The sequence below is a fragment of the Anabrus simplex genome, chromosome 3 (genome assembly GCF_040414725.1).
Source record: "Anabrus simplex isolate iqAnaSimp1 chromosome 3, ASM4041472v1, whole genome shotgun sequence".
Taxonomy (NCBI): Eukaryota; Metazoa; Arthropoda; class Insecta; order Orthoptera; family Tettigoniidae; genus Anabrus; species Anabrus simplex.
In genome coordinates, this window is record NC_090267.1 from 517645657 (window position 1) to 517672301 (window position 26645).

The window sequence follows — 26645 nt, forward strand, 5'->3', positions numbered from 1 at the left end:
TACAATATGTAAAAGGTGACGAGAATCTAATTGTGATGGGAGACTGGAATGCAGTGGTAGGCCAAGGAAGAGAAGGTAATACAGTAGGAGAATTCGGACTGGGACAAAGGAACGAAAGAGGAAGTCGGTTGGTTGAATTCTGCACCGATCATAATTTAGTCCTTGCCAATACTTAGTTCAAACACGACAAACGACGGCTGTATATGTCGACGAGACCTGGAGACACGGGAAGGTATCAAATAGACTGCATTATGATTAGGCAGATATTCAGAAATCAGGCCTTTTTTTTTTTTTTTTTTTTTTTTTTTTTGCTAGTTGTTTTACGTCGCACCGATACAGATAGGTCTTACGGCGACGATGGGACAGGAAAGGGCTAGGAGTGGGAAGGAAGCGGCCGTGGCCTTAATTAAGGTACAGCCACAGCATTTGCCTACTGTGAAAATGGAAAACAACGGAAAACCATTTTCAGGGCTGCCGACAGTGGGGTTCGAACCTGCTATCTCCCGAATACTGGATACTGGCCGCACTTAAGCGACTGCAGCTATCGAGCTCGGTGAGAAATCAGGTATTGGATTGCAAATCTTTCCCAGGAGCTGACGTAGACTCTGACCACAACTTGTTGGTCATGAAATGCCATCTGAAGTTGAAGAAATTGAAGAAAGGAAAGAATGCAAAAAGATGGGATCTGGACAAGTTGAAAGAAAAGAGTGTGAGGGATTGTTTCAAGGAACATGTTGCACAAGGGCTAAATGAAAAGGCTGAAGGAAACACAATAGACGAAGAGTGGATAGTCATGAGAAATGAAGTCAGTAGGGCTGCTGAAGAAATGTTAGGAAGGAAGAAAAGATCAACTAAGAATCAGTGGATAACTCAGGACATACTAGACCTGATTGATGAACGACGAAAATACAAGAATGCTAGAAATGAAGAGGGCAGAAAAGAATACAGGCGATTAAAGAATCAAGTGGATAGAAAGTGCAAGGTAGCTAAAGGAAGACTGGCTGAAGGAGAATTGCAAGGATGTCGAAGGTTGTATGGTTCTAGGAAAGGTAGATGGTGCATCCAGGAAAATCAAGGAAACCTTTGGAGAAAAGAAATCTAGGTGTGTGAATATTAAGGGCTCAGATGGAACGCCACTTCTACGGAAAGAAGACAAAGCAGAAAGATGGCAGGAACATATCCAACAGTTGTATCAAGGTAAAGATGTAGTTTATTTGGTTCTGAAACAAGAAGAGGCTGTTGATGCTGATGAAATGGGAGACCCAATTTTGAGGTCAGAGTTTGACAGAGCTGTGAGTGACCTAAATAGGAACAAGGCACCTGGAATTGATGATATTCCTTCTGAATTACTGACTGCCTTAGGAGAAACCAGCATGGCAAGGTTATTCCATTTAGTGTGTAAGATGTACGAGACAGGAGAAGTCCCATCCGATTTTCAGCAGAATGTTGTTATACCTATTCCCAAGAAAGCCAGTGCTGGCAGGTGTGAAAACTACCGCACCATTAGTTTAGTATCTCATGCCTGCAAAATTTTAACATGTACTATTTACCGAAGAATGGAAAAACAAGTTGAAGCTCAGTTGGGAGAAGATCTATTTGGCTTCAGAAAAAATGTAGGAACACGTGAAGCAATCCTGACTTTACGTCTGATCTTAGAGGATCGAATCAAGAAGGACAAGCCCACGTACATAGCGTTCGTAGATCTAGAAACGGCATTCGATAATGTTGATTGGACCAAACTATTTAAGATTCTGAAGGTGATTGGGATCAGATACCGAAGGAAGAATTATCTACAATCTGTATAAAAATCAGTCTGCAGTGATAAGAATCGAGGGCTTTGAAAAAGAAGCAGCAATCCAGAAAGGAGTGAGGCAAGGCTGCAGTTTGTCCCCCCTCCTTTTCAATGTTTACATAGAACAGGCAGTAAAGGAAATCAAAGAGGAATTTGGAAAGGGAATCACAATCCAAGGAGAGGAAATCAAAACCTTGAGATTTGCTGATGATATTGTTATTTTATCTGAGACTGCAGAGGATCTCGAGAAGCTGCTGAATGGTATGGACGAAGTCTTGGGTAAGGAGTACAAGATGAAAATGAATAAGTCCAAAACAAAAGTAATGGAGTGCGGTCGAACGAAGGCAGGTGATGCAGGAAATTATTAGATTAGGAAGTGAAGTCTTAAAGGAAGTGGATGAATATTGTTACTTGGTTAGTAAAATAACTAACGATGGCAGAAGTAAGGAGGACATAAGATGCAGAGTAGCACAAGCAAGGAAGAGCTTCCTTAAGGCAAGAAATTTGCTCACTTCAAACATTGATATAGGAATTAGAAAGATATTTTTGAAGACTTTCGTGTGAAGCGTGGCATTGTATGGATGTGAAACATGGACGATAACTAGCTCAGAAAGAAAGAGAATAGAAGCTTTTGAAATGTCGTGTTATAGAAGAATGCTGAAGGTGAGATGGATAGATCGAATCACAAATTAAGAGAGATTGAATCGAATTGGTGAGAGGAGATCGATTTGGCTAAATTTGACGAGAAGAAGAGATAGAATGATAGGACACATCTTAAGACACCGAGGACTTGTTCAGTTGGTTTTTGAAGGAAGTGTAGGTGGTAAGAACGGTAGGGGCAGACCAAGGTATGAATATGACAAGCAGATTAGAGCAGATGTAGGATGCAATAGTTACGTAGAAATGAAAAGGTTAGCACATGATAGGGTGGCATGGAGAGCTGCATCAAACCAGTCTTTGGACTGATGACTTAAACAACAACAGTAAGAAAGTGCACGAGTTTTATTTTGAGACAAAAAATGTTCTATTGTGACAAAATGTAATTTTCTGTTGCATTGTTCCAAATTATGAATTGCTAAGTATGTATTGTATGAAGGTTAAACAGTACTCTCTAGTATTATCAAATATTCATTTCATTAATGTACTGCATGCAGTTTTCCTTTATTTACTATTATACATGTCATTATATCACTGTACGAGTTTCACTTTGAGCAACTGTATGTAGCCCGTGCATATCCAAAAGAGAAACATGGAAGTAAAATGATTTGTTAACAATAATGACAGACATTAATTACTTTCAACCAGCTCTAATCACGTGATACAAACCTGATTTAATATACATTACTATCTAGTTCTTACACATCTGATCACACCAAAGGAGTTGCTTTCGAATTAAATGAAGCGAAAGTTGAAGTGAACCACATATGTTGCTCGTAGTGTCAATGATTTAATACTGTAATGTTAATGGTTTTCCATCCCAGTAACTACTTTTACATTTTTCGCAGTCACCGGGGTGCCGGAATTTTGGCCAAAAGTTGTTCTACGTGCCAGTAAATCTACTGACATAAGACTGGCATATCTGACCAACTTATAATACCACAGGACTGGGCCAGGATCGAGACTGCAAAATTGGAGCCAGAAGGACAGCGCTCTACCATCAGAGCTACGCAGCCAGGCATAGTAAATAAAAGTGTGCTTGAACTTCTCCTTCGGGCCGATGACCTAGATGTTAGGCCCCTTTAAAGAAGCAGAACTTCTCACTGTTCTCTTGTGGACACGGATTTCCATAGCAGCCAATAATAAGATTTGGGTGGCACTTTCAACTATTTAAACAACACTGCACATCCCCAAACTGTAAGTGGAATGGGCTCTTAATAACGTTGTATAAACTGCCCTATTCTAACTTTTAAAAAAATATAATAAGCAGATGGTGGTCTGCTGAGAGACGAGTGCACTTTCTGGTAATGCGAGCCCCTTCAAGAAAGGCTGGAGTGGTGTTTTACTGAAAAAGCAAAATGCGGTACGTTTCGAGCTGTCAGTGGTGAGTTGGCGTGGAATGACACAAGTAGAAGAATAAGTTTGAGTGCAGCTCTTAAAAGTAGGAAAGATCGCAATATGAAGACAAAGCTAGAATTCAAGAGGACAGAATGGGGCAAATATTAGTTTGTAGGGTGAGGAGTAATGGATTGGAATAAATTATCAAGGGAAATGTTTGATAAATTTCCAAGTTCGTTGAAAATATTTAAGAAAAAGCTCGGTAAACAATTGACCACCCAAAAAGCAATCAATGATGACTGATTGAAACAAAGAGTGGTGAATGGATTGGCCTAAAGACAATGATTTTTTATACACAAATGAACAAGAACATTTTCCAGGGAATTTCATCCCCCTGTGGGTGGGGGTGGTAGAATAACACCCACGGTATACCCTGCCTGTCGTAAAGAGGCTACTAAAAGGGGCCCCAGGGGCTATGGACTTTAGAGCGTGCGTTGGCGACCATGGGGCACATAGCTGGGTCCTGGTATTGCTTCCACTTACATGTGCCACTTTCATCTATCCTATCCGACCTTGCTCGGTCAACTTTTGTTCTTTTCCGACCCGAAGGTATTAGGTATGCGAGTCCTAGGGAGTCTTTCATTTTCCACATCCTTCGTGGCCCTTGTCTTTCTGGTCAATACCTTCAGTTTTCGAAGTGTCGGATCCCTTCCATTTTTTCTCTCTGATTAGTGTTATGTAGAGAATGGTTGCCTAGTTGTACTACCCCTTGAAACAATAATCACCACCACCACCACCACCACCACCACCACCAGGGATTTTAACGAGCTATTTCCATAAGTGACAGCGAGTCAAGATTTTCAGAATCCAAATGTTATTTAGAGAGCTGGGTTCATTAAATGACACAAAAATCAAACAAGAACCTCGTGTTCTCTGAATAAGGAAAGTTCACCGTCAGATCAAATATCATAGGAAATTTCAAGGACTTCAGCTGATAGTGCAACAAAGGACTTGAAACTGAAAGACCTTCCAAACTACAGAGAAACAGTGTTTTAGTTAAAGACAACGCAAAGGTAAGTGGATTGTCAAGAGGAAACAACAAAACTACAATGATAATCCATCATCACTAATCTGTTGCCAAGGTGTCAATTGTTTACACAGTTACTGTAAATTGTTTTTCTTAAGCAACGTTTTTGTAGCACTACTCTTTTGTTAGGAAAAGTCCACCTGGCCATCATGATTGATCTGACAGCACGGTTAGCCAGTTTGTCGAAAATATTTCACCATCACAATGTTGGCCAGCACGGCAGGACAGGTGGTGGTATACAATTTCTATCACTAGATTGCGTGCCAGAAGCCTGAATTCAATTCCAAACCTCTCCGCAGTGCTCATACGGACTGAGGGCATATGAAGCTGTTGATGGTGATTCGTCCATCGGATGCGGACATTATGCCTCCAGCGGACCCCTTGGTGTTATTCGACAGGAGTAGGCTAGGAGCCAGCACCGAGTTTCGCCCTCTCCCTTTCTATTATTGTACATCACGTCATTCATTTCATCTAATTAACTCTTATGATCAGGTTAGCGTCAGGAATGGCGTCCGGTCATAAACTTACTACAACATTCGCCACTAGGGCTCCAACACACAGTAATTTGTCAGGAATCACCCAGACAAACTGTGATGCTTTCCTTTAGATCTTTTCGAGAACTGATTCGTGAACCTCTGCTATACGACAAAATTGGCAGACAAGAGTCAACAGGATCATCTGTTCAATTATTGGTCAAATAAATCATTATGTCAAACAAGTAGCAATCTCTGTTAACAAATAAGAAGCAGAAAGCATATCAATGCCGATGTTATTTTACGAAGGATATCTGCGAAGATCAAAGCTAGAATATCGTATTTGTCAAGAAATGGAGAAGCTCTTTTCTCAAAGTCTGTCAATTGGAAGGTACTCTTAACCCTAGAATGGTAAGAAGGAGATTTAACGCTTATTGGTAACTACACGCTTCCAAGGCGTACACGGCGCAAAACAACGTCTGCACTCTCTTCTATTTTTCTTTTCTTCAACGTTCTTCATGTTAAATACATCACTAAGTATAGAGGTGAATTCAATTATATTTTCTTTCTGAAACTTGAATTAATTATTCTATTTCTAACACAAGATATACAAGGCACAAGTGGTACATAACAATAAACACCAGTAAAAAAAAAAACTAGACTCTAAAGACAGTCTTACTAGCTTGTTGAAAGTAAATTCTTGTTCCAGAAGTAACTCAAGTAAAAGAAAAATAACCTACAACAAATTTGATAAAAAATTATATGAAATAAACTAGAAAGAATCACACCAATTGATGGTAACTATGCGCCTCTCAGGCGCACTACATTACGTAAGAGGGATTATTACTCACCGAACGTGGACAGGAACACGACTGGGACGTGACTGACACACGTAGGAGGGGGGGGGGGGGGGGGCTGTTTGAAGCATAGCTGGAGGGTAGGGATGCCCTGTCAAGGTCACTCGCTTTGGCGGGCATTTACATTTGCGTGTACGTCTATGAAGCGTATTGTTACCATTTTAGGGTTAATAAACAATGACAGTTTAAAACTCTACTTCTCTATTACCATGTTACGAGAGACTTTTTTGTTTTTGTTTTTGCTATTGGCTTTTCGTCGTACCGACAGATAGGTTTTATGGCGACGATGGGAGAGGAAGGGGCTAGGACTGGGAAGGAAGCAGCAGTGGCCTTAATTAAGGTACAGCCCCAGTATTTGCCTGGTGTGAAAATGGGAAACCACGGAAAACCATCTTCAGGGCTGCCGACAGTGGGGTTCGAACCCACTATCTCCCGAATACTGGATCCTGGCCGCACTTAAAGGCCTGTTTACACGCAGACAGTAATTTAGTAGTAACTAAATTTTAAACTTAATTTTAAGTGACTTGCAGAGTGTGAACTGCGACTTTAGTGGTAAGTAAACGATTAAGTAACAATTTAGTCAAGTGGAATAGAATCCAATCTATTTTTCCTTTCAATTTAGTAAAGTTCATAAGTTGTGGGTGAAATTACGGAGTTGATCATCCCTGTGAGTTCGTTGTTCTTTCCATCGTTCGTTCTTATTGCTCAGAACAATGACTACATGGACATAAGATACATACATGCATACATCATCATTATAGACCGTTATGCCTTTCAGCGTTCAGTCCGCAAACCCCTGTAACACTCTAAAATTCATTAGTGAATACGTTCATCACGAGTAGCTTTGGAATACTAAAATGCACTGCGCATGATAGTATCTCTCTTTTGTATCAAAGGTTCAACTTTATGCAGTAACTCATTAAATGTTACTTCTGACATTCGCAAGGTTAACAAATAAATTATGTTATTCACTTTACGTCCCAGCAACTGCTTTTGAGGTTTCCAGAGAGCCGAGGTGTCGGAATTTTTCCCCGCAGGAGTTTTTTACGTGCCAGTAAATCTACCGATACGAGGCTGACGTATTGAGCACCTTCACCTTCAAATATCACTGGACTGAGCCAGGACCGAACCTGCCAAGTTGGGATCAGAAGGCCAGCGCCCTACTGTCTGAGCTGCTCAGCTCGGCTATTAACAGATATTCCTGTCGATACTCCTCGGCTACTTATTTAAAAAGAATTGTACTTTTTCCAACATAATTCCTTCTGGTTATCCGTTCTTTCTCTTAATTTCGGGCACCTCATGCTCAATTCCCTCTAAAATGTCATCTAACACGCAATTAATAACGTCACTAACAAGTTTTACTCGCTGTTGATGGCCGATCATCTTATCTCTGATCTGGTTGACGACGCAAGAACGACTGAATCAACTGACTTGAGTGACAAATTGCCATTGGTCACTGTACTAAACGCTGTCTTACGTTTAAATTGGCCTACATAAGTTAAGTAGTAACTTACCACTTACTACTGTACTAAACACTGTCTACGTGTAAACCGACCATAAGCGACTGCAGCTATCGAGCTCGGTCGAGAGACTATTAACATGCTGCAGACCATGATTAAGAAGGCCTTTTCAAGAATACACTTTTACACACATTCACCAGAAATAAGAAGGGAAAGACTGCAGAAATTGTTTTGATATTTAATTGATACTTATTGCTATTTCCCTGTTAACTTTAAAATCAATTTTACAGTCGTGCAAACACTTGATCACAAGATTAAAGTAAACTATTTCACATCTGTGTAAACAGTTTTGTACAGTCCCAGTCATCTCCCAGTTCAGTAATTGAGATTAAAGTATTTGATGACAACATGAGAACTGAATATGGTGAATGACGAAGGTGTCACAAATGAAAAGTGTGGTAATCTTACTAAATAGTGAAAATGAAAACCTACAACCTGTCTTCCAGTCACTGACCGGGTCAGGGATGTAATGAATGAAGCATATATAGGCCGTTAGTACGATGGGGTCGCCTTTCCAAAGTGATATATTAATGACTGACAGATGCTATGAAATGAGAATGGAGAGTGTTGCTGGAATGAAAGATGACAGGGAAAACCGGAGTACCCGGAGAAAAACCTGTCCCGCCTCCGCTTTATCCAGCACAAATCTCACATGGAGTGACCGGGATTTGAACCATGGTATCCAGCGGTGAGAGGCCGACACGCTGCCATCTGAGCCACGGAGACTCCCTTACTAAACAGTATTTTCCCATATTTCATCGTTCACCATATTGTGTTAAAATAAGTCATCTTATTGCATTAAAATCATGTATAATGTGTATTTGTTCTTACTAACAGACTGAAAAGCCTATGAATTAACTGAGTCAAAACTGAATATCACAAATTAGTCTACAAGAATAGTGTTATTGGCTTTTAGTGCTGGGAGTGTCAGAGGACAAGTTCAACTCGCCAGGTGCAGGTCTCTTGATTTGACGCCCGTAGGCGACCTGTGCGTCGTCATGAGGATGAAATGATGATTAAGACAACACATCACCAGCCCCTGTGCCAGCAAAATTAACAAATTATGGTTAAAATACCCAACTCTGCCGGGAATCAAACCCGGGACCCCTGTCACCAAAGACCCGCACGCTAACCATTTAGCCATGGAGCCAGACTATGGATGAGTGAAGGACATAATGAAGACTGTTATGAACGAACAAACATTTCAAATAAGAAACATAAAAACCTTAAATAAAAGCCACACTTAAAAACAAAATATAAAATATTATTTACAAACAAGATTCAAAAAAGTCAGCAATACTTAAATCACTTCTTTAAACACAACATGAACTACATAATGATGTAAGAACAAGCTGGGCTGCCCGTTTCAACTATAACGGCGTCACATCTACAGCATTCAAGAGAGTGCCTCATCACTAACAAAACCGTGACAAACATTATAACAAAACCAAATGATTCTGGCGCTTTTCACTTTCACCAGGTTATAAATAGCACATACCATTATGCAATGCAATGATTTGTAACACTTTCAATCCTCTATCTGTCTTCACACATGGAAATCACAGAAGCTGATTGATACATGAAACATTATATCGTCTTTTCCAATAAACAAAGGAAAATATATAGGCCGTTAGTACGATGGGGTCGCCTTTCCAAAGTGATATATTAATGACTGACAGATGCTATGAAATGAGAATGGAGAGTGTTGCTGGAATGAAAGATGACAGGGAAAACCTTCAGTGATGACAGTACAGATGCATCTTGTGATACGAGTTAAATAAAAACTAACAGAAACTTCAAAAATCAGTTTTAGAACATACACATTGCAAAAATAAATTTGCTCACTTCAAACACAGATATAGGCTAGGCTATATACAGTATTATCATAATGTCTTTGAAGACTTTGTGTGGTGTGTGGCACTGTATGGAAGCAAAACTTGTACAGTACAGAAAGAAAGAGAATATAGAAGCTTTCAAAATGTGGTGTTACAGAACAGTGCTGAAAATCAGATGGCTACGCTGGATCACAAATGACGAGATACTGGAGAAAGGAGAACGATTTGACAACGGGCTCTAGCCGGGTAATGAGGTCAAAAGTGCCCCTACATCTAACACTGTTTTATGGTATCAAATTTAGAACTACTTTCTTCATTTTTTTCAACAAATTTGTAGCATAGTCATAAAAACGTTGTGGAGATGAAAACATTCTCAGTTTTAAGATGTATGTGCTCTATGCTCCTGACTTTTGCCGAATTTTTGGATGGTGGCTCATACTGAAAAAACTTAGAAACCAATTAGAAAATGCTCAGCGGCATACTTCACACTGCACTATCGTCAAAACTGTCTAATGATATCTTTAGGGCTTCAACATCTTTACAACATGAACATTTTTTACTTAAAGGTTGGTATTCTATTTTGCATACATAATGCAGAAAACTTGCAATTATGATGTAATTAAATTTGCACCTTAATATGCAAACCAATTAAGAAAAAGAGAACCCAATAAAACATCTCATAAACCAGCACTAATAGGTATAATTGCATTACTACAGGACCTTCAGCATATCCTGATTAAAATATATGGGGTCGATATGAAGTGCGGGAGATAGTAGGTTCGAACCCCACTGTCGGCAGCCCTGAAAATGGTTTTCCGTGGTTTCCCCATTTTCACACCAGGCAAATGCTGGGGCTGTACCTTAATTAAGGCCACGGCCACTTCCTTCCCACTCCTAGCCTGTGTCGGTGCGACGTAAAGCAACTAGCAAAAAAAAAAAAAAAAAAAAAAAAAAAAAAATCTATCATTTCATACACCGTACATGTTTTGAGGACCTTACTCAGTGGTTTTTTCTCACACTACCAATTGTGACCTCTCTCACTTGGACCTCTTTAATTATTATTACACATCAAACACCAAAGTTCTAAACATCTATTAGTTGAAATCTATGTAATAATTTAAAAAATATATCATAAATGAACCCTAAAACTACCCTATTCTATTTACGATTTTCTTAATATGTCATCCTTGCCTATTACCTAAGAATACAATCAATTTAAAATTAGAGTCTCATAAAATTTTTACTAAAATCTTCCAATTCAGAGATCATGTCAGTTAAATTTTGCTGGTATTTCCATCAGTCCTCAAAAATCCCCAGAATTGTAGCTCTTCACTCCAACCTAAATTGAATATGCTGTTGTCTGTCTGTCTGTCTGTTAGGTCATCAGCCCAGAGGCTGGTTGGATCCTCAAATAGCACCACCAAAGGTTATGCGGTTATAAGGAAACCGCAAAAACCAATGGCAGCACTATAATGAGGCGTACTAGGCAAGACGAGGAGTGAGGTAGTTTGCCATTGCTTTCCTCACTGGGTCAGAAAGTGCTATTGTAGCACGACTGACCCTATGAGCAACACCTTTCATAACACTCATGCACTAGTCGTGCTCTGAATGTCATTACTTAGCACCACCCATACCCCAGCAGCTTCCATATTGTCACAGCCATGGATGAGACTGGGACTTCGGTGGAAGCTACACTTTACTCTGGCCTGTGCCAAGAGATGGATACAAAAGTACTGTATCCATCATGAAATGGCAGCAGGCAAGGAATATGCTGTTATCATACATAAACATAATTGGCCTTGATCTTAGCATCAGGTAACATGCCTGTCAGCAGAACATCAATATCAGGATCACTTTCTTTACAACTATCTCTTGGATCATGTTTGATTCGATTAATAACCAACAGAGGTCAAGGGCACTAAATTTGAAATAGAACTGACAGAGTTTCAGATTTGGGTGTCAAAATAATCATTGTCCATTTTTCAAATAGAGGAGTAGATATTGTAGTAAATACGAACCATTATAAAAATCAAACCGCAATAAACTCGGTAACCTCGATGATAACTAAATTATAAGAATTTGAATCCCAAGTAGATCTTCAATGAAAATGAAAAACTACAACCTGTTTTCCAGTCATTGACCGGGACAGGGATGTAATGAATGAATCGTATATGGACAAAGAATGAAATTTATAACCTGCAACCTAGATGGCATTAAATCAAAATGCCTTCAAAAGGTAGTTGCAAATTTATTATTATTATTAGCTGCCAGATTGCACACGTGCCATTCAGTAGCCTGCATACCACTTTTGACATTGTCATGTACCACAATCTTTAACTGTTCCCTATATATGGCCTGCAAAAGCAAAACATCACCTCACTATGAGACAGCAGACATCAAGAAAGCTACATTCCTCAAAGAGGTTGTGCATGTATTAAAATTTACACTGTCGTGTTTGGTACACATTCTAGCCAAACTGCAGTTTTACATTCTGGGACTACAGCCACAATGGGCTGTAAGAATTTAGAGTCAAATGATACCTCTCTGGATATTTGGAGGGATGTCTATGCCAATAGAGACAAATCACTATATGATCCAAGGCAAGTAATGACCAGATTTACTCAACATGGTTTCTGTCATCTGATAAGCAAAACTCAAGGATTTGATCAATCGGACCCTGACCGCATTTGCGAAGACCACAGAGAGTTTGAGTGTAAGATACATCATGATTTGCAGGCAGAGATATCGATCGCTCAAAAAAAATGTATTGTGAGGAGAGAAAAGTGTGCTCCAATTTTTCTATTTATGTTTTATGTACTATTAAATATTTACTTTATATAGCCACGTATCAGCAACGCAAAATTCTACTGCCAAGCAGATGCAGAGTGCAATAAATTTAAAAATTCATTAATAAATAAATGATCATCAATTACGATATGGATACCTTCACTGGGATCTTGAGTAGGACACTCTACCTCTGATCCAGTCCTTTAATAAATCAATCATCATTATCAAAACAAACTTGCTCCAACAGTCAATTGGAGATTTCACAGTGATGCATCATGCCATAAATGATGAGTAATAAACAAAGATACAACAGAACATATCAAGTTTAAAGGCACCCAGACATGAGACCTGCATGTTTTAATGCTCATTTTATAGGTTTATACACTAACTGTTTTGTTCCAAGACTACCAAACATTGCTCACCTTTCAATTCCAACCAGAGCAAAATGTATACATAATGTAAACTATATCCCTAAGACTATTTATAGGGATGCAAATACAGAAGCAACATATCCCATTTAAACTGAATGGGTTAGCTGCTTGGTATAGGTCATGTAGCTGTAACTTGCTTTCAGGAGATGATGGGTTCGAACCCCAGCGTGGGCATCACTGCAGATGGCTCTCTGTTCTTTCCCATTTTCACACCATGCCTTGCTTAAAGCTATGACCACTTCCCCGGCCCTACACTTTCCTGTCCTGCTGTTGCAGAAAATATAGCCAAGTTAAGGTGACAAATCACAAATTAAAGTATTTTTCTGAAAACCAAGGATTATGGAAAAACCTTCTAGTTGTTGGAGAACAAAGTAAATAAATAATTATCATCTTCCTTCCAAGTACTGGGCCATGTGTCCCATTACGGTCTTGCATTTTCCCTAGTAAATAAATCACATTTGAAAATTCAAATTTCTGCTACAACTTTAGGTACAATCTTCACAGAAGATATAATAATAATAATAATAATAATAATAATAGCCTTGAGCAAGCATTTTAATCTGATGCCGTCTAGGTTGTTAACATTACACTTTACTCCAACGGATGGCAGAATAAGCCAGATTTCTCTTGGGCAATCTATGACTCAATTTTGTTGGCCAAACATCAATGTGTCACCAAAGATCTTTAATATCAATCAATATTCTAAAGGCTAATGCCCTGTCGATGCTATTCATTGGCTGTTCGTTTAAGTTCCATGTAATTGTCACAACCTAACCTCTTCATGATATCTTCCAAATACTTCATCCTAGCTCTTCCTCTTTTCTTTCCCAGCACTTAAATATGCCGATATAAAGTATGAGCGTGGACTCTTTTTCCATGTTACAACCCATGATCGTGGGATCTAGAGGTAGATTTTCTATCGCATATCCAGAGACGGAACTACAAATTGTCATGGAATCTCCAGCTATGCTCAATTTTCTAGGGATTTCTATATAAGTATCTTCTGATCAGTTTTTTAGGGTGACAATTCTTTTTAAGTGGGCAACTACTTACACAACCCCAATAATTTTGCAGATCTGTATTTTTCTGAAAACCGAGGATTATGGAATAACCTTCTAGTTGTTTGGAGAACAAAGATCACCAAAATGTAGTTAAGAGACAATAAATGTTATCAAAAGTAAAATGATAAAGTCTAGCAATTAGATGGCAAAACAATCAGAACAGGCAAGGATTTCCACATCAGTTGACAATTTTTAATAACTGTAAACCTATTGCAAAAATTCCAACTTGAGAAATTAAATCAACTGAACAGTATAGGCTACACCAGCTCAAATGCCACCAGAACGCAAGCAATGTAAATGTGGAAGTGTAGAGCAGATGATAAAACAGCAGCATGTTCAGGTACAGTTCATGTGGACATTCCCATATCTATGTCTTAACTCTCTTCCAAGGGTTTTTATTAAATATAAATGGAGTCATAGGATAACGAGATATACAATAAAAAAGAATATGAACTTAATAAGTTATTTGTTAATTTATGTAAAAAACTTTCTGCCACTGTAGACCGCCATAAGACAAAGAATGCCATTTGCAATAAAAAGAAGTTCCAACTTGATAAACTGTTTGATAAATTGAAACTTTCTGTAACCACACCAGTTATTAAATGGGAAGACAAAACACAAAAATATATACTGTGTAATTATACACAACAATTTCAATAACAATAACAAACATATGCCATAGCATATCCTGTGTTATGCACAAAATTGAAATACAAAAAGTATTTTCACCTCTGTTTTAGAGTTACACTTACTATTCTTCATTATACTTGCTGAAATCTGTTTTTTATGTTTCATTTCATAATGTCTATACTGTAGCATATCATAAAAAGTATTGCTGCGTGTCAACCAGCTCTCTTGAAACCCTGTTCAGTAGTTCCTGGAAGGGATGCTTGAGAACTACCGGCCATTACAAGTAATGAAAATTATTTTTTCCGTATTGAAAGAACTTTAGTAATAAATATAAGAAATTTATTTTAACTTCACCCTATTCAATACAATGCAAGATGTTAACCTATTAGTTAAACATCATTAAAATAGTTGAGACATGTTTCATCCCTTTTGTGGGGCATCATCAGTCATATCAATACCTCAAAGTTCTACCAGACGTCTGGTTGGAAAATTGAGTGAATACATTAAAACATTTTACAAAATCTTATCATTAACAAAATATCAAATTGATTAAAAATATGTTGCACTGGTGAACATGCTTGTGAATTTTCACTTAAAACAATGGCTGTCATATGTGTAGTAAATGACAGTAGTGATAGTCTAAAATCATTTGCGATGCCGAAGCAGTTTAAAATTTATATACAAATATTGAGAATGAATGCAGAATACATACAATTACAAATACTGTACACGTATTTTACATGTGAAATGATGTGGAAAAGCATTCCATGTTTAACTAATACGTTAACATCTTGCACTGTATTGAATAGGTTGAAGTTAAAACAAATTTCTTATATTTATAATTTTTTTTCCACATCATGTCGTTAATTCCATTAGATCACATCATGAACGTAATATTAAGATCAAATTAAAGTGAAATTAGCACAAATTTGGAATGCTTTTCCACATCATTTCACATGTAAAATACGTGTACAGTATTTGTAATTGTATGTATTCTGCATTCATTCTCAATACATGTATATAAATTTTAAACTGCTTCGGCATCGCATAAGATTTTAGACTATCACTACTGTCATTTACTACACATATGACAGCCATTGTTTAAGTGAAAATTCACAAGCATGTTCACCAGTGCAACATATTTTTAATCAATTTGATATTTTGTTAATGATAAGATTTTGTAAAGTTTTTTAATGTATTCACTCGTGCAACATGTTTTACAATTTTCCAACCAGACATCTGGTAGAACTTTGAGGTATTGATATGACTGATGATGCCCCACAAAAGGGGCGAAATATGTCTCAACTATTTTAATGATGTTTAACTAATACGTAAACATCTTGCACTGTATTGAATAGGTTGAAATTAAAGTAAATTTCTTATATTTGTTATTAACTACTGACTAGCCGGAAAGCACGAGACAAACCTTTGTTTCTAGTGTCCCTTTTGTCTGGTGTCTCCAATTTTCTTTTTTTTTTTTTTTTGCTATTTGTTTTAGGTCGCACCGACACAGATAGGTCTTATGGTGACAATGGGATAGGAAAGGCCTAGGAATGGGAAGGAAGCAACTGTTGCCTTATTTAAGGTACAGCCCCAGTATTTGCCTAGTGTGAAAATGGGAAACCACAGAAAACCATCTTTAGGGCTACCGACAGCAGGGTTCAAATCCACTATCTCCAGGATGCAAGCTCAAAGCTGCGCGCACCTAACTGCTGTGTGAAGCGACTGGTGCGTATGCAGTGAAGTGAAAATGACGATGGCTCGTACCAGGTAAAGACCACCACTGTGAGGACAAGACACATTTGTAAATAGCCAGTAATTAGTGAAGTGTTGTCATTCATTGTTGAGTAGAATTGTGTGTATAGTAATTGGGTTATCTTTAGATTAAATTAGTTCAATAAGTGCTTGCATTTTATTCGCAATAACAATATGATTTGCACGCTAAACACTGTCTATTATTTCCTACAACTGTGCACAGGAATGAAGTCTCCCAATGAAAATCAAAATGTTTATATATTCTATTATAGATACTATTTGACTAAAATCCACAGTTGAGATGCAGCCATTATTAACGTAAGAGCTGATTTTTGTGGCTTGTGGCAGAACAAGAGACAAAGCCACCAGCAGCAGTTTCTGATAAGACACCATTCTAGGTAAGCATTAAGAATTACAGTTTCTCTAATGGGAAGGATGGGTAGCCTTTTCAGCATGCATCATCAGCATTAAAATGAAAAAAAAAAGAAAGGAAATCTTCAAGGTTTATTATGGATTAAAAAAGGATATTTCAGATAAATGAGTGTGTACAAACATAACAAAAGAAGTATTATATTATGCAATTTCTTTGGATGATAATTTATTTTTAATACTATAAGTCAATAAAGTTTTATGAATAAGATTTTAAAAAACAATACGATTTGGCTTTTTACCTACAAATACCTTATTATTATTATTTTTGTTATCGGCACGACTTGATTAAATAACCACACCAAACAAAATATATATACATCTCTTGAACATGAGTGAGTGGTCCTTTGATTGTTTTCTCTAAAAAGTTTAAACACCCTAGTCAATAAAGTAAACATTCTGATATTACAGGTTTTATTTCTGGTCACAAAAAACAGGCAAGATCTCCAAAGTAGCTAAAAAGCTGACTAAACTGGGTTTCTCTGACTACTTGGTTTATAACCACCGAAATATGTATAAATAATTGTATTGTACAAGTCTTAACACACTTGCCAGCATGAGGTTTCCAAGAGGAGGAATTTCTTTTCTTCTGCTTGTTCCTATAAGCTATTATCGACCACCTTATGCCTCCACAGAAATGCTTTGACAAAAAAATTAAATATACTCTAAATCACTCTTAATGGGTTTCTAGCAGAAGACGAGGATCACACACACACGCTGAAACACCAATTCTACTTCACACAAATAGTTATAAATACTGCTCACACTAACAAACAAGCTGATGTACTTGGTGGGCTCTGGCAATCTCTCTCTATCCTATTTAAACACATAACTGGCTGCAACTTCAAATCAGTCTTCTATACACACATACTTGTTCAGTGAATAAAACTGTACCAACAGAGCAAGCATCCTGCAGATTGAAGTTAAGAATGTATACACACTGGCAAAAGAAATGATTTTATAACAACTTACTGAAATAAGCAGTCTTCTTTTCAGAAACCATTTGAAAATATGGGCAAAGGATGAGCAGGGTATTTGCTGCACCTTAAGCAGATTTCAATTTTGGTAAAGAAGCTGGTAGTTGCTAGAATAGGTCCTAGAATTCTTCTTAACACATGAGGCAAATTTTACCATGTCCAAAATACAAACTTAGATGCAAAAATAATGAATTTTCTCAATTTTTACAATATTAGCAATATATCATATTTTCAGAATATAGCTGTAAGGAATGGTATGATAGCCATGTTTATGGTAATTTCTGTCAATCAATCACTACTGACCTGCTTTTAGGGCAGTCACTCAGGTGGCAGATTCCCTATCTGTTGTTTTCCTAGCTTTTTCTTAAATGATTGTATAGAAATTGTAAATTTATTGAACATCTCCCTTGGTAAGTTATTCCAATCCCTAACTCCCCTTCCTATAAACAATTACTTGCCCTAATTTGTCCTCTTGAATTCAAACTTTATCTTCATATTGTGATCTTTCCTACTTTTAAAGCCAACGGCCATAGCCGTGTTGTAACACCGCATCCCACAAGATCTCTGAAGTTAAGTAACATTGGGCATGGTCAAAATTTGGATGGGTTGCCACACACTGTTGGTGGGGGGTAACAGAATGGAAGAGCGGAAAGGAACTGGCCACCCTACTGCACATAAACTCCAGCTCAGGCACACCTCTGCAGAGGTTTGGACCCTTACCTTACCTACTTTTAAAGACACACCTCAAACTTATTCATCTATTAATGTCATTCCACGCCATCTCTCCACTGACAGATCGGAACATACCCCTTATGATATAGATGTTGATTCCCACAGGGAATCTGATGGCCAAGCAGGCATCAATTTTCGGTAGTGAGACAAAATCTCTCATAGTGCACTGGCACTGCCGGTGGCTTCAAGTAGCCTACGCAGTGGCCTCCATGGTATGCACTAGCCGTTCGTCTTGGTAGGTGTGCTAGGTACCAACTGACGAGCCCAACCTAGCACACGGGAGCAAAACGCTGGCAACCAGGAATGAGTTAGCTGGAAAATTTATAATGTCCAATAATGGACCATTTATATTGGTATTACGTACCCCTTAGATGAGCAGCTCGTCTCCTTTTTCCCCAAGTCTTCCCACCCCAAACTATTTTTGTAATGCTACATTGCACATCACATCGTTAACGTACCTACATGGTATTTTATATCTCAGTAATTGTGCCAAGTAAGTATTTTCGCACCTTAACTTGCTCCTCATATCCTAATGAATATATCTAATAGCACTTACATGCGCCTGTACGTAAAATGATAATTGGCTTCACCCCAGAATTGAATTTGTTACAAATATTCAGCATGTGACTAAACATCCCAGTTTTCACACAACTGTCTCAAAGCCCCAAGAAAAATGTTGGAACTAATTATCCCACTTTTCAATGGAGATGCAAAATGTAAACAATATTTCCTCAATTATTTAATTTTATCATTACCAGCAATGGAGGAAATGAAAAGTGCTAGAAAAATACACATTTTCAAAAGACAATACGCCATCGCAAGGCTATTTTGCCCAACAGTACTGCAATGAGTTGGAAATAAATTTGTAATTGCTTACTGTTAAACGGCAGTGCCCTGAGGAACAAACAATTTCCAAAATTCAGGTAAACTTCATTTGTTACTCCCACTCTCCCATCTTAAAAGACTAACAAAAGTAAAACTGACTGTGTGGAATGTGTATTCTCCCTTCTTATACGCAAGATGAATCCGCTCTTCACCTCCTATATTACAACAGTATCATAACAAAACAGGAAACCATCTAGATCCTCATTTCCATATTATGCCTCTTCATCTATGCCTAAGCTAGCATAAGGTGCAGCTGTTGGTGATCCAACCAGCCTCTGTGCTGAACAAATGTAAGCTAGTTTAAATCAAAGTGCCTTGGTTTGTTTCTTCAAAAATGTAAAGAAACAGAAGCTATGCAGCTGCAAGATGTAATCCCAAGTTAATGAGGAAAGGAATAAACTTATCTTAGGAATGCTTCAAGGTCCCAAATTTCCAAAACCACTCAACTACAACCCCTTTAGTTTAAAAAAAATACAATTTGTTTAATGTCACACTGACACAGATAGGTCTTATATCACAAATATTATTGTAATATTTATAGATCCACCTTTTCAATATAATACATTTTTTTTTTTTTTTTGCTAGGGGCTTTACGTCGCACCGACACAGATAGGTCTTATGGCGACGATGGGGTAGGAAAGGCCTAGGATTTGGAAGGAAGCGGCCGTGGCCTTAATTAAGGTACAGCCCCAGCATTTGCCTGGTGTGAAAATGGGAAACCACGGAAAACCATTTTCAGGGCTGCCGATAGTGGGATTCGAACCTACTATCTCCCGGATGCAAGCTCACAGCCACGCGCCTCTACGCGCACGGCCAACTCGCCCGGTAATATAATACAATACAATCCACTATTTCATGTGGTTAAAATTTATACATAATACATAAAAGTCATAGGTACATGTTTCACTCTATTTTTACGGGCATCATCAGCCTATATCAATCTTAAAATTTAATGGATACGTGATCTTTCTGATCTTATAAACTATAGAGTAAAATGTTGGACAATGATCTCATAAAATGTTGTACTATAACATCTAAAATAGGGGTACTGCACAGAAAGTATGTTAAAAATATACTGTGAATTAACAGTTTTTGAAGATTATAACGTAGTTAATCATGAACATTTGAGCGTTTAAAACCAAAATGGATCCTCTTCTTACACATCATTAGGACTGTGACAACCTTGAGTGTAAAAGCACAATATCCAAGGGGGGATGTTTACTCCATTGCCATAGCATGAGTTCAAGTTTATAGTAAAATCAATGTCAGTTATTTAAAACAGAAGTGTGCACGTACCAAATGTATTAAAATATGTACGGCTGATTTATCAGAAAGTCGTAGAATAGAAGATCGGACTTGTGGAGACGTTGCTAATGATAGAATGTTGTGTCAAAGCTAGCTGATGTCGGTGTTTAGTTATGTTAGTACGGTAATCAACTGGATCCAAAAGATGGTTGAGTGGGTGTTATTAACCCTGTTGAAACATCTGTTCGAAGAAATGGTCGAGTTTTATTCATACGGTGAGTGTTAAGTATGTCGGGCTGTTCCAGCAATGCTAGCTTGACTGACCTTTCTACTTCTAGTTACTTGTAACAGATAGGTCTTCTCGTGATGATGGGATATCACCTGAATTAAGCTACAGCCTGGTGTGAAAATAGGAAACCACGGAAAACTATCTTAAGGGCTGCCAAGAGTGGGGTTCGAACCCACTATCTCCTGGATGCAAGCTCACAGCTGCACGCCCCTAACCGCACGGCCAACTTGCCTGCTCCCTATAGGTATAGTTCACTCAGTTTACCAATATGCAACCTAAACCTATCAGAAGTAATCAAATCACGTCATATTTCCAACAGAAGGAAAGTACTACAGAAGCTACAACAGCCAAGTTTGGATGATATTCATAAAAGGAAACTTTGAATTAATCATCACAATTCATGAAAAAACCTTGGCCTCTGAATCATTTGAAATACGGAATAAAATATATGGAAGGAAAGACCACACAGCAGTCTACTTACCAACTGAATGTTTGTTAGGTTATCAGCCCAAAGGCTGGTTGGATCCCCAAATAGCACCATCAGAGGTTATGTGGTTATAGAAAGATAAAGATCAGAGAAAATACAATTTCAAGTAATGTTCCATACCAGCAGTTAAAGAATGGAATAATAACAGGGAAGACAAAAATAAAACAAACCAATCCCATATAATTATAGCCCTGATGGGCTAGTGGCCACCACCAAACAGTCCAAAGCCCTGGAGATTAATCTTCTCATCCCCCTGTGGGTGGGGGCAGTAGAATAACACCCTTGCCTGTTGTAAGAGGCGACTAAAAGGGTCCCCAAGAGCTCTTCACTTGGGAGCATGGGTTGGTGACCACGGGGCCCTGAGCTGAGTCCTGGTATTGCTTCCATTTACTTGTGCCAGGATCCTCATTTTCACCTATCCTATTGAATCACCCTTGACAACTCTCGTTCTTTTCTGACCCCGATGGTATTAGAGCACTCGAGGACTAGGGAGTCCATTTTCACACCCTTCATGGCCCTTGTCTTTCTTTGGTCGATAGCTTCATTTTTCGAAGTATCAGATCCCCTCCAGTTATTCTCTCTGATTGGTGTTAATAGAGGATGGATGGATAGATAGATAGATAATCACCACCATAATCTCGGCCATATTGTTGGCTTTCAAGACTGGGGTTGCTATCTAATCGTCAGAGAGCTCCTCAACTGTTCTCATGTAGGTCGACTGACCCTCAAACAAGCCCTCTCATCCAAGTAAAAATCCTTGACCTGGCTGGGAACTGAACATGGGTCTGCTAGCCCAAGACTGGAGGGCTAACACAGCAAAGAATACAAACAGAATCAATCTAAATAAGGCCGTAACATTTTATCACTCCTAACTGCTTTCGGTCTGACCCCGGACTAAATCCACAAAAATCAGGATGAAATTAAGACATTCAGCCTATCACTAGCCGTAACAAGAGGGTCATTGTAAATTTTATTAATTCCATAGTGCTTGCAACAAAAGAAAATTGTCTCCAACTTGCTGTCTTGCAACTAGTTTTCTCACTTCTTTTGCCAGGAGTGTACATTCCATAAGTGAATAGCAATGCTCTGTCAACTGTCAAATACCTTCTGAATGTTAATTGCTGTACTGCTCATCTTTGTAGTCGACAGCAATTCCAGTTTAAATACATAAAAACAACATGTGCCTTCCTTCAAAAGAGCATTAGCGTAAAATATTCATAGACACTTCTAAAAAAAAAAAAAAAGAGTTACAATAATTATTTCTACAAGAAAGTGAGCATATTGGAAACCCCATGCATGAACTTGGTTCACCCTCTGACCTGAAGTATATAATCTGCCAACTCTAATAATGGAAGGCACACCAACATACATCCGTTCCTACAAAACGGAACAGAGTTAGCAAAACCTCACTTCGCTGTTTACCAACTGCACAGACTGTTCAATACTATATATATGACGTGTTAATGAATTCATGTAACAAGTGCGATGATTTTCAATATGTCTTCAAAATGATAAATGATATAAAAACAGGCAAAGAAGAGACAAATTACAATCTTAATTCTCTTTAAGCTGCCCTTCTCCTTGTATTAAACAAAACTAACAAACAGCAGAACAAGCTGAAAAAACAGATAAAACATTTCTCTATGCATGTAAACATTCATCACAAAACCATTCATTCTGTTACCGTACTTAACTTCCATTTTTTAAAATCATCTGTAAATATATTTGACTTGTATATGACTTTCAGTCTTACAGACTGAAGAACAGAGCTAAATACATAGACAATATTCTTTAGAAGTTTAGTTAAAAATTATCAACAACAACAAAAACTGACAGCACAGCAGGAAAACAATGACAACATGACACTTCCTACAGAAGATAATGAGAGCAAATAGACTGACAATGTCCAATCCATGCCACCATGTACCAGCATTGAGAAAGGGGCCTGGGGGGGTGTCAAGCACAGATATCACTATCACTGACAAATGCTTTTCAAGCATTTCAACAACAAAAATAAAAATTAAAAAAAGATATTGATACAGATAGATTCAATTTGCATGCCATCATTTACACTGCCAAATATTCTAATTAAAGCCATAAAAATATACTATTATGTAAAATAATTTCAGCACAGCAGTGTTTTTTATTTTTGGCAACATTAATATACAAAGTTCTAGATTGATTTTTTTTAAGTACATTCAGTACATGCAAATAGTAATAATTTTACTTCTTATACGGTATTTACAATATATTCTAATACCTAAATTAACAGTGCATGTAAGTGTTGAAATTTGTTGTTGTAGAATATACCATCCTATGGGTGTTTCCTTTTAAAAGAAATATGATAAAAGTTCTATTACACAATTAATAGAATTAGGGAAATATTTATATACAGTTCCATGATGAACTTATCTTGACGTACTCATGAAACTAGGGCTAGGGTCACTTACAGTAACACATCGGCCGACACACGTAATACATTAATAACCTTACAGATCCATCAATTATCGCAATCTTTTAACGACAGTAAAATATTAAATAAAATTAAAAAAAGGGACCAAAGAATTCCTTAAACATAAAGTCCACGACCAATATAACTGTTAGAAACTCAAAACTATGCCTGAGACTATTGCATATTCAGATCACAATTAACAAGGGGCGATAAACCCACAATTATCTTTTTAAAAATATTAACAAATACTGCGAGCTGTCCGTAGCTGACACATGGATATAAACCGGCTGCCTTCATTTAATCTCCATCTTGCTTTGTTTAGAAGCTCTACAAGGAACTTGCTGCGGGTAACTGCAGGGTGCGAGTCAAAACTGAGAAGCATTTATTTCAACAACCTGTCGATTACACTGTAATGTTTCGTGAATGGCAAGTTATACTTCTTTAAAATAGCCTTGCCAAAGTGACACCACAGCAATAAAAATACTGTTAATGAGGCTGGTTGAATACGTGCACGAGCAACAAAGCTACATTTTTTTTTTTTTAAAGAGAGAAAGATAATGTAAAACATAGAACGTTTAAACACAAAGTACTTGAGATATAATCACAGTTAAGTATCACAAATTAGCGTTAACTTGTGATAAGCTATAAGAAATGACAAAAATACATGACTGCTTGCAACCATAAGGAGAACAAATCAGTCTCTCGCACCCTGCTTTTTATGCAGTTATCGATCTGCTCTCACAACTTACATACTATTCAGACCGCCCTCCCAAACAATTAAAATAAACTATTTACAGTCTGCTTTCACATTCCAAGACTTGTAAAACCCTAAAAATTAAATGTGGCAGGAATAGCTGAATACCCCAATTGCCAAATAAGTGCACTGAATATCTTCATTAAGACAATTCCACTGACGACAAAGATGAACTGTGCAGTCTGCATAGATAACACAGTCCGCAAGGCTCTTGCGAGCAAGCTCTAACAGAAGGAGGGATTTACATCTGCACATCTATTGACATTTCTCCACCTAACCAAGTCCCTACTTGAAACATTTCACTTGAAAAATATACCTAAAACATGAAACCTTTTCATCTAACCTGACTTATGAGCAAAAAACTGGTTCTACTAAATGAGGAAGTGAAAACAGACTTGTACCTGTGTTTTGAATGACACCAAGTTCTCGATTACGGGGTTCTTACAAGCGGATGACGACGACAGTTCAAAACTCGGCAAACTCCTTGGCACACTTCTCTGTAGATGAGATTCTTAATGCCTCCTCCTCGTAGTCGTCAAAATTACTCGTATCACCTGGTCCCTTGCAGCGTGGGATGAACGGCGCCTCTATCTTCTTCTGGAACACAGCAATCCAGTCAGTAGACGCAAACCACTTATGCCCCTTGATGTCGTTCACTCCATTCTTCAAGTTGCCATACCGCTTCGTCAGGTCCACTTGCAGCAAGTTTCGGAGAAGATCTTTCAGGTCCGAACCAAAGTGTGATGGGAAACGCACCTTGCCCGACACAATCTTCTCGTAGATCTGAATGGGCTGGTCCGCAAAGAAGGGCGGATAACCAGCTGCCATCTCATACACCAACACCCCCAAGGCCCACCAGTCCACTGCCTTGTTATAGCCCTTGCTCAAAATAATCTCAGGAGCAAGATACTCAGGAGTGCCGCAGAGTGTCCAGGTTCGCCCTTTGACTCGTTTAGCAAACCCAAAATCTGTGACCTTGAGATATCCCTGGGAATCTATAAGCAAGTTCTCAGGCTTAAGATCACGGTAAATCAGATCCAGGTAATGCAAGTACTCAAACGCTAGTACTATCTGAGCTGCATAAAACCGAGAATGGGGCTCACTGAAACGACCCACCTTTCGAAGGTGTGAAAACATTTCCCCACCTGGTACATATTCTAGCACCATATACAAATTGGAATTGTCCTTAAAATGATATTTCAAGCTTACCAGAAAAGGAAAACTGATGGCCTGGAGAATTCTCTTTTCATTCAATGTATGTTCAACCTGTTTCAATTTCACCACCTTCTGCTTATCTAATATTTTCATTGCAAAATATTCTTTTGTCGGCTTGTGTTGTACTATCATAACCCTTCCGAACGAGCCCGTTCCCAAAGTCTTTATTCGTTCGAAATCATCCAAACCGGCTGTATTCGTCGGATTCTTTTTCCACTTCTCTTCAAAATCCTCTTTCGCTTGGTCCAGAAATTCCTTGACACTTTCCGCAGAGTCGACCTTCTTGTTAGCCGTAGCGGCATTGTTGCCCATGTTTTTAACTTTTAAATCTGCCAGGGCTCTCGATGGCTTCGAACACCCCCCTCTGCACCGTTCTGCCAGAACCAAGGGCTCCGGAATTATCAGTAAAATTGAATCCGCAATAGGCGGAGGTCAGTTTCTATGCTCCTAGACCACCTACCTCGTTAACACAACCATTGCAGTAGCACACTCATCTTCACACAGTCAATACTGTTGTTACACGTTTATCTTCAGCACAAATACAAAGTCCACACACAAATAAAAACAATTTTATTCGAAGGACACAAATCTGCAAGATGCTAAAATGGCCTCCCGTGTCCCGGATTTTCTATCATGGACAAGAAGATGGAGACAGGTCAAGTAAATTGAAAGTGCAAAACTCTGCCGCTAGATGGCAGGAGCTCACTACTTCATATGGGTTGATGGGTATTACTGCATATTACTGCTGCCTATGGCAGTACTGAGAATTATCTTGTTCTCTCCACAAACCAATTATCGATCTATCTCGCGTCGATTATTAAAGTCAACCTTCATTTCTGATACTCCGCCGCGAATTTCAATTTCATAAACATATTTTAGCGAACTATCAGCACATACCAGAATCTTAAAACTACTCGTTTTCTCTTCTCGTTTATTTAATAATAATAATAATAATAA

At 38.2% G+C, this 26645-nt stretch overlaps 1 protein-coding gene across 1 annotated transcript; it reads right to left on the reverse strand.

Moving 5' to 3' along the window:
• Positions 1-20079: 20079 nt before the first annotated feature.
• Pka-C1 (Protein kinase, cAMP-dependent, catalytic subunit 1) lies at positions 20080-26351 on the reverse strand. The gene has a single exon (XM_067143694.2). The coding sequence runs from the start codon at positions 25998-26000 to the stop codon at positions 24939-24941; it is 1062 nt and encodes a 353-aa protein (XP_066999795.1). The 5' UTR covers positions 26001-26351; the 3' UTR covers positions 20080-24938.
• Between the last annotated feature and the right edge of the window lie 294 nt (positions 26352-26645).

Bases quoted from the DNA above. Each gene is read 5' to 3' on its own strand.
- Pka-C1 (XM_067143694.2), bottom strand. From the start codon at position 26,000: ATGGGCAACAATGCCGCTACGGCTAACAAGAAGGTCGACTCTGCGGAA.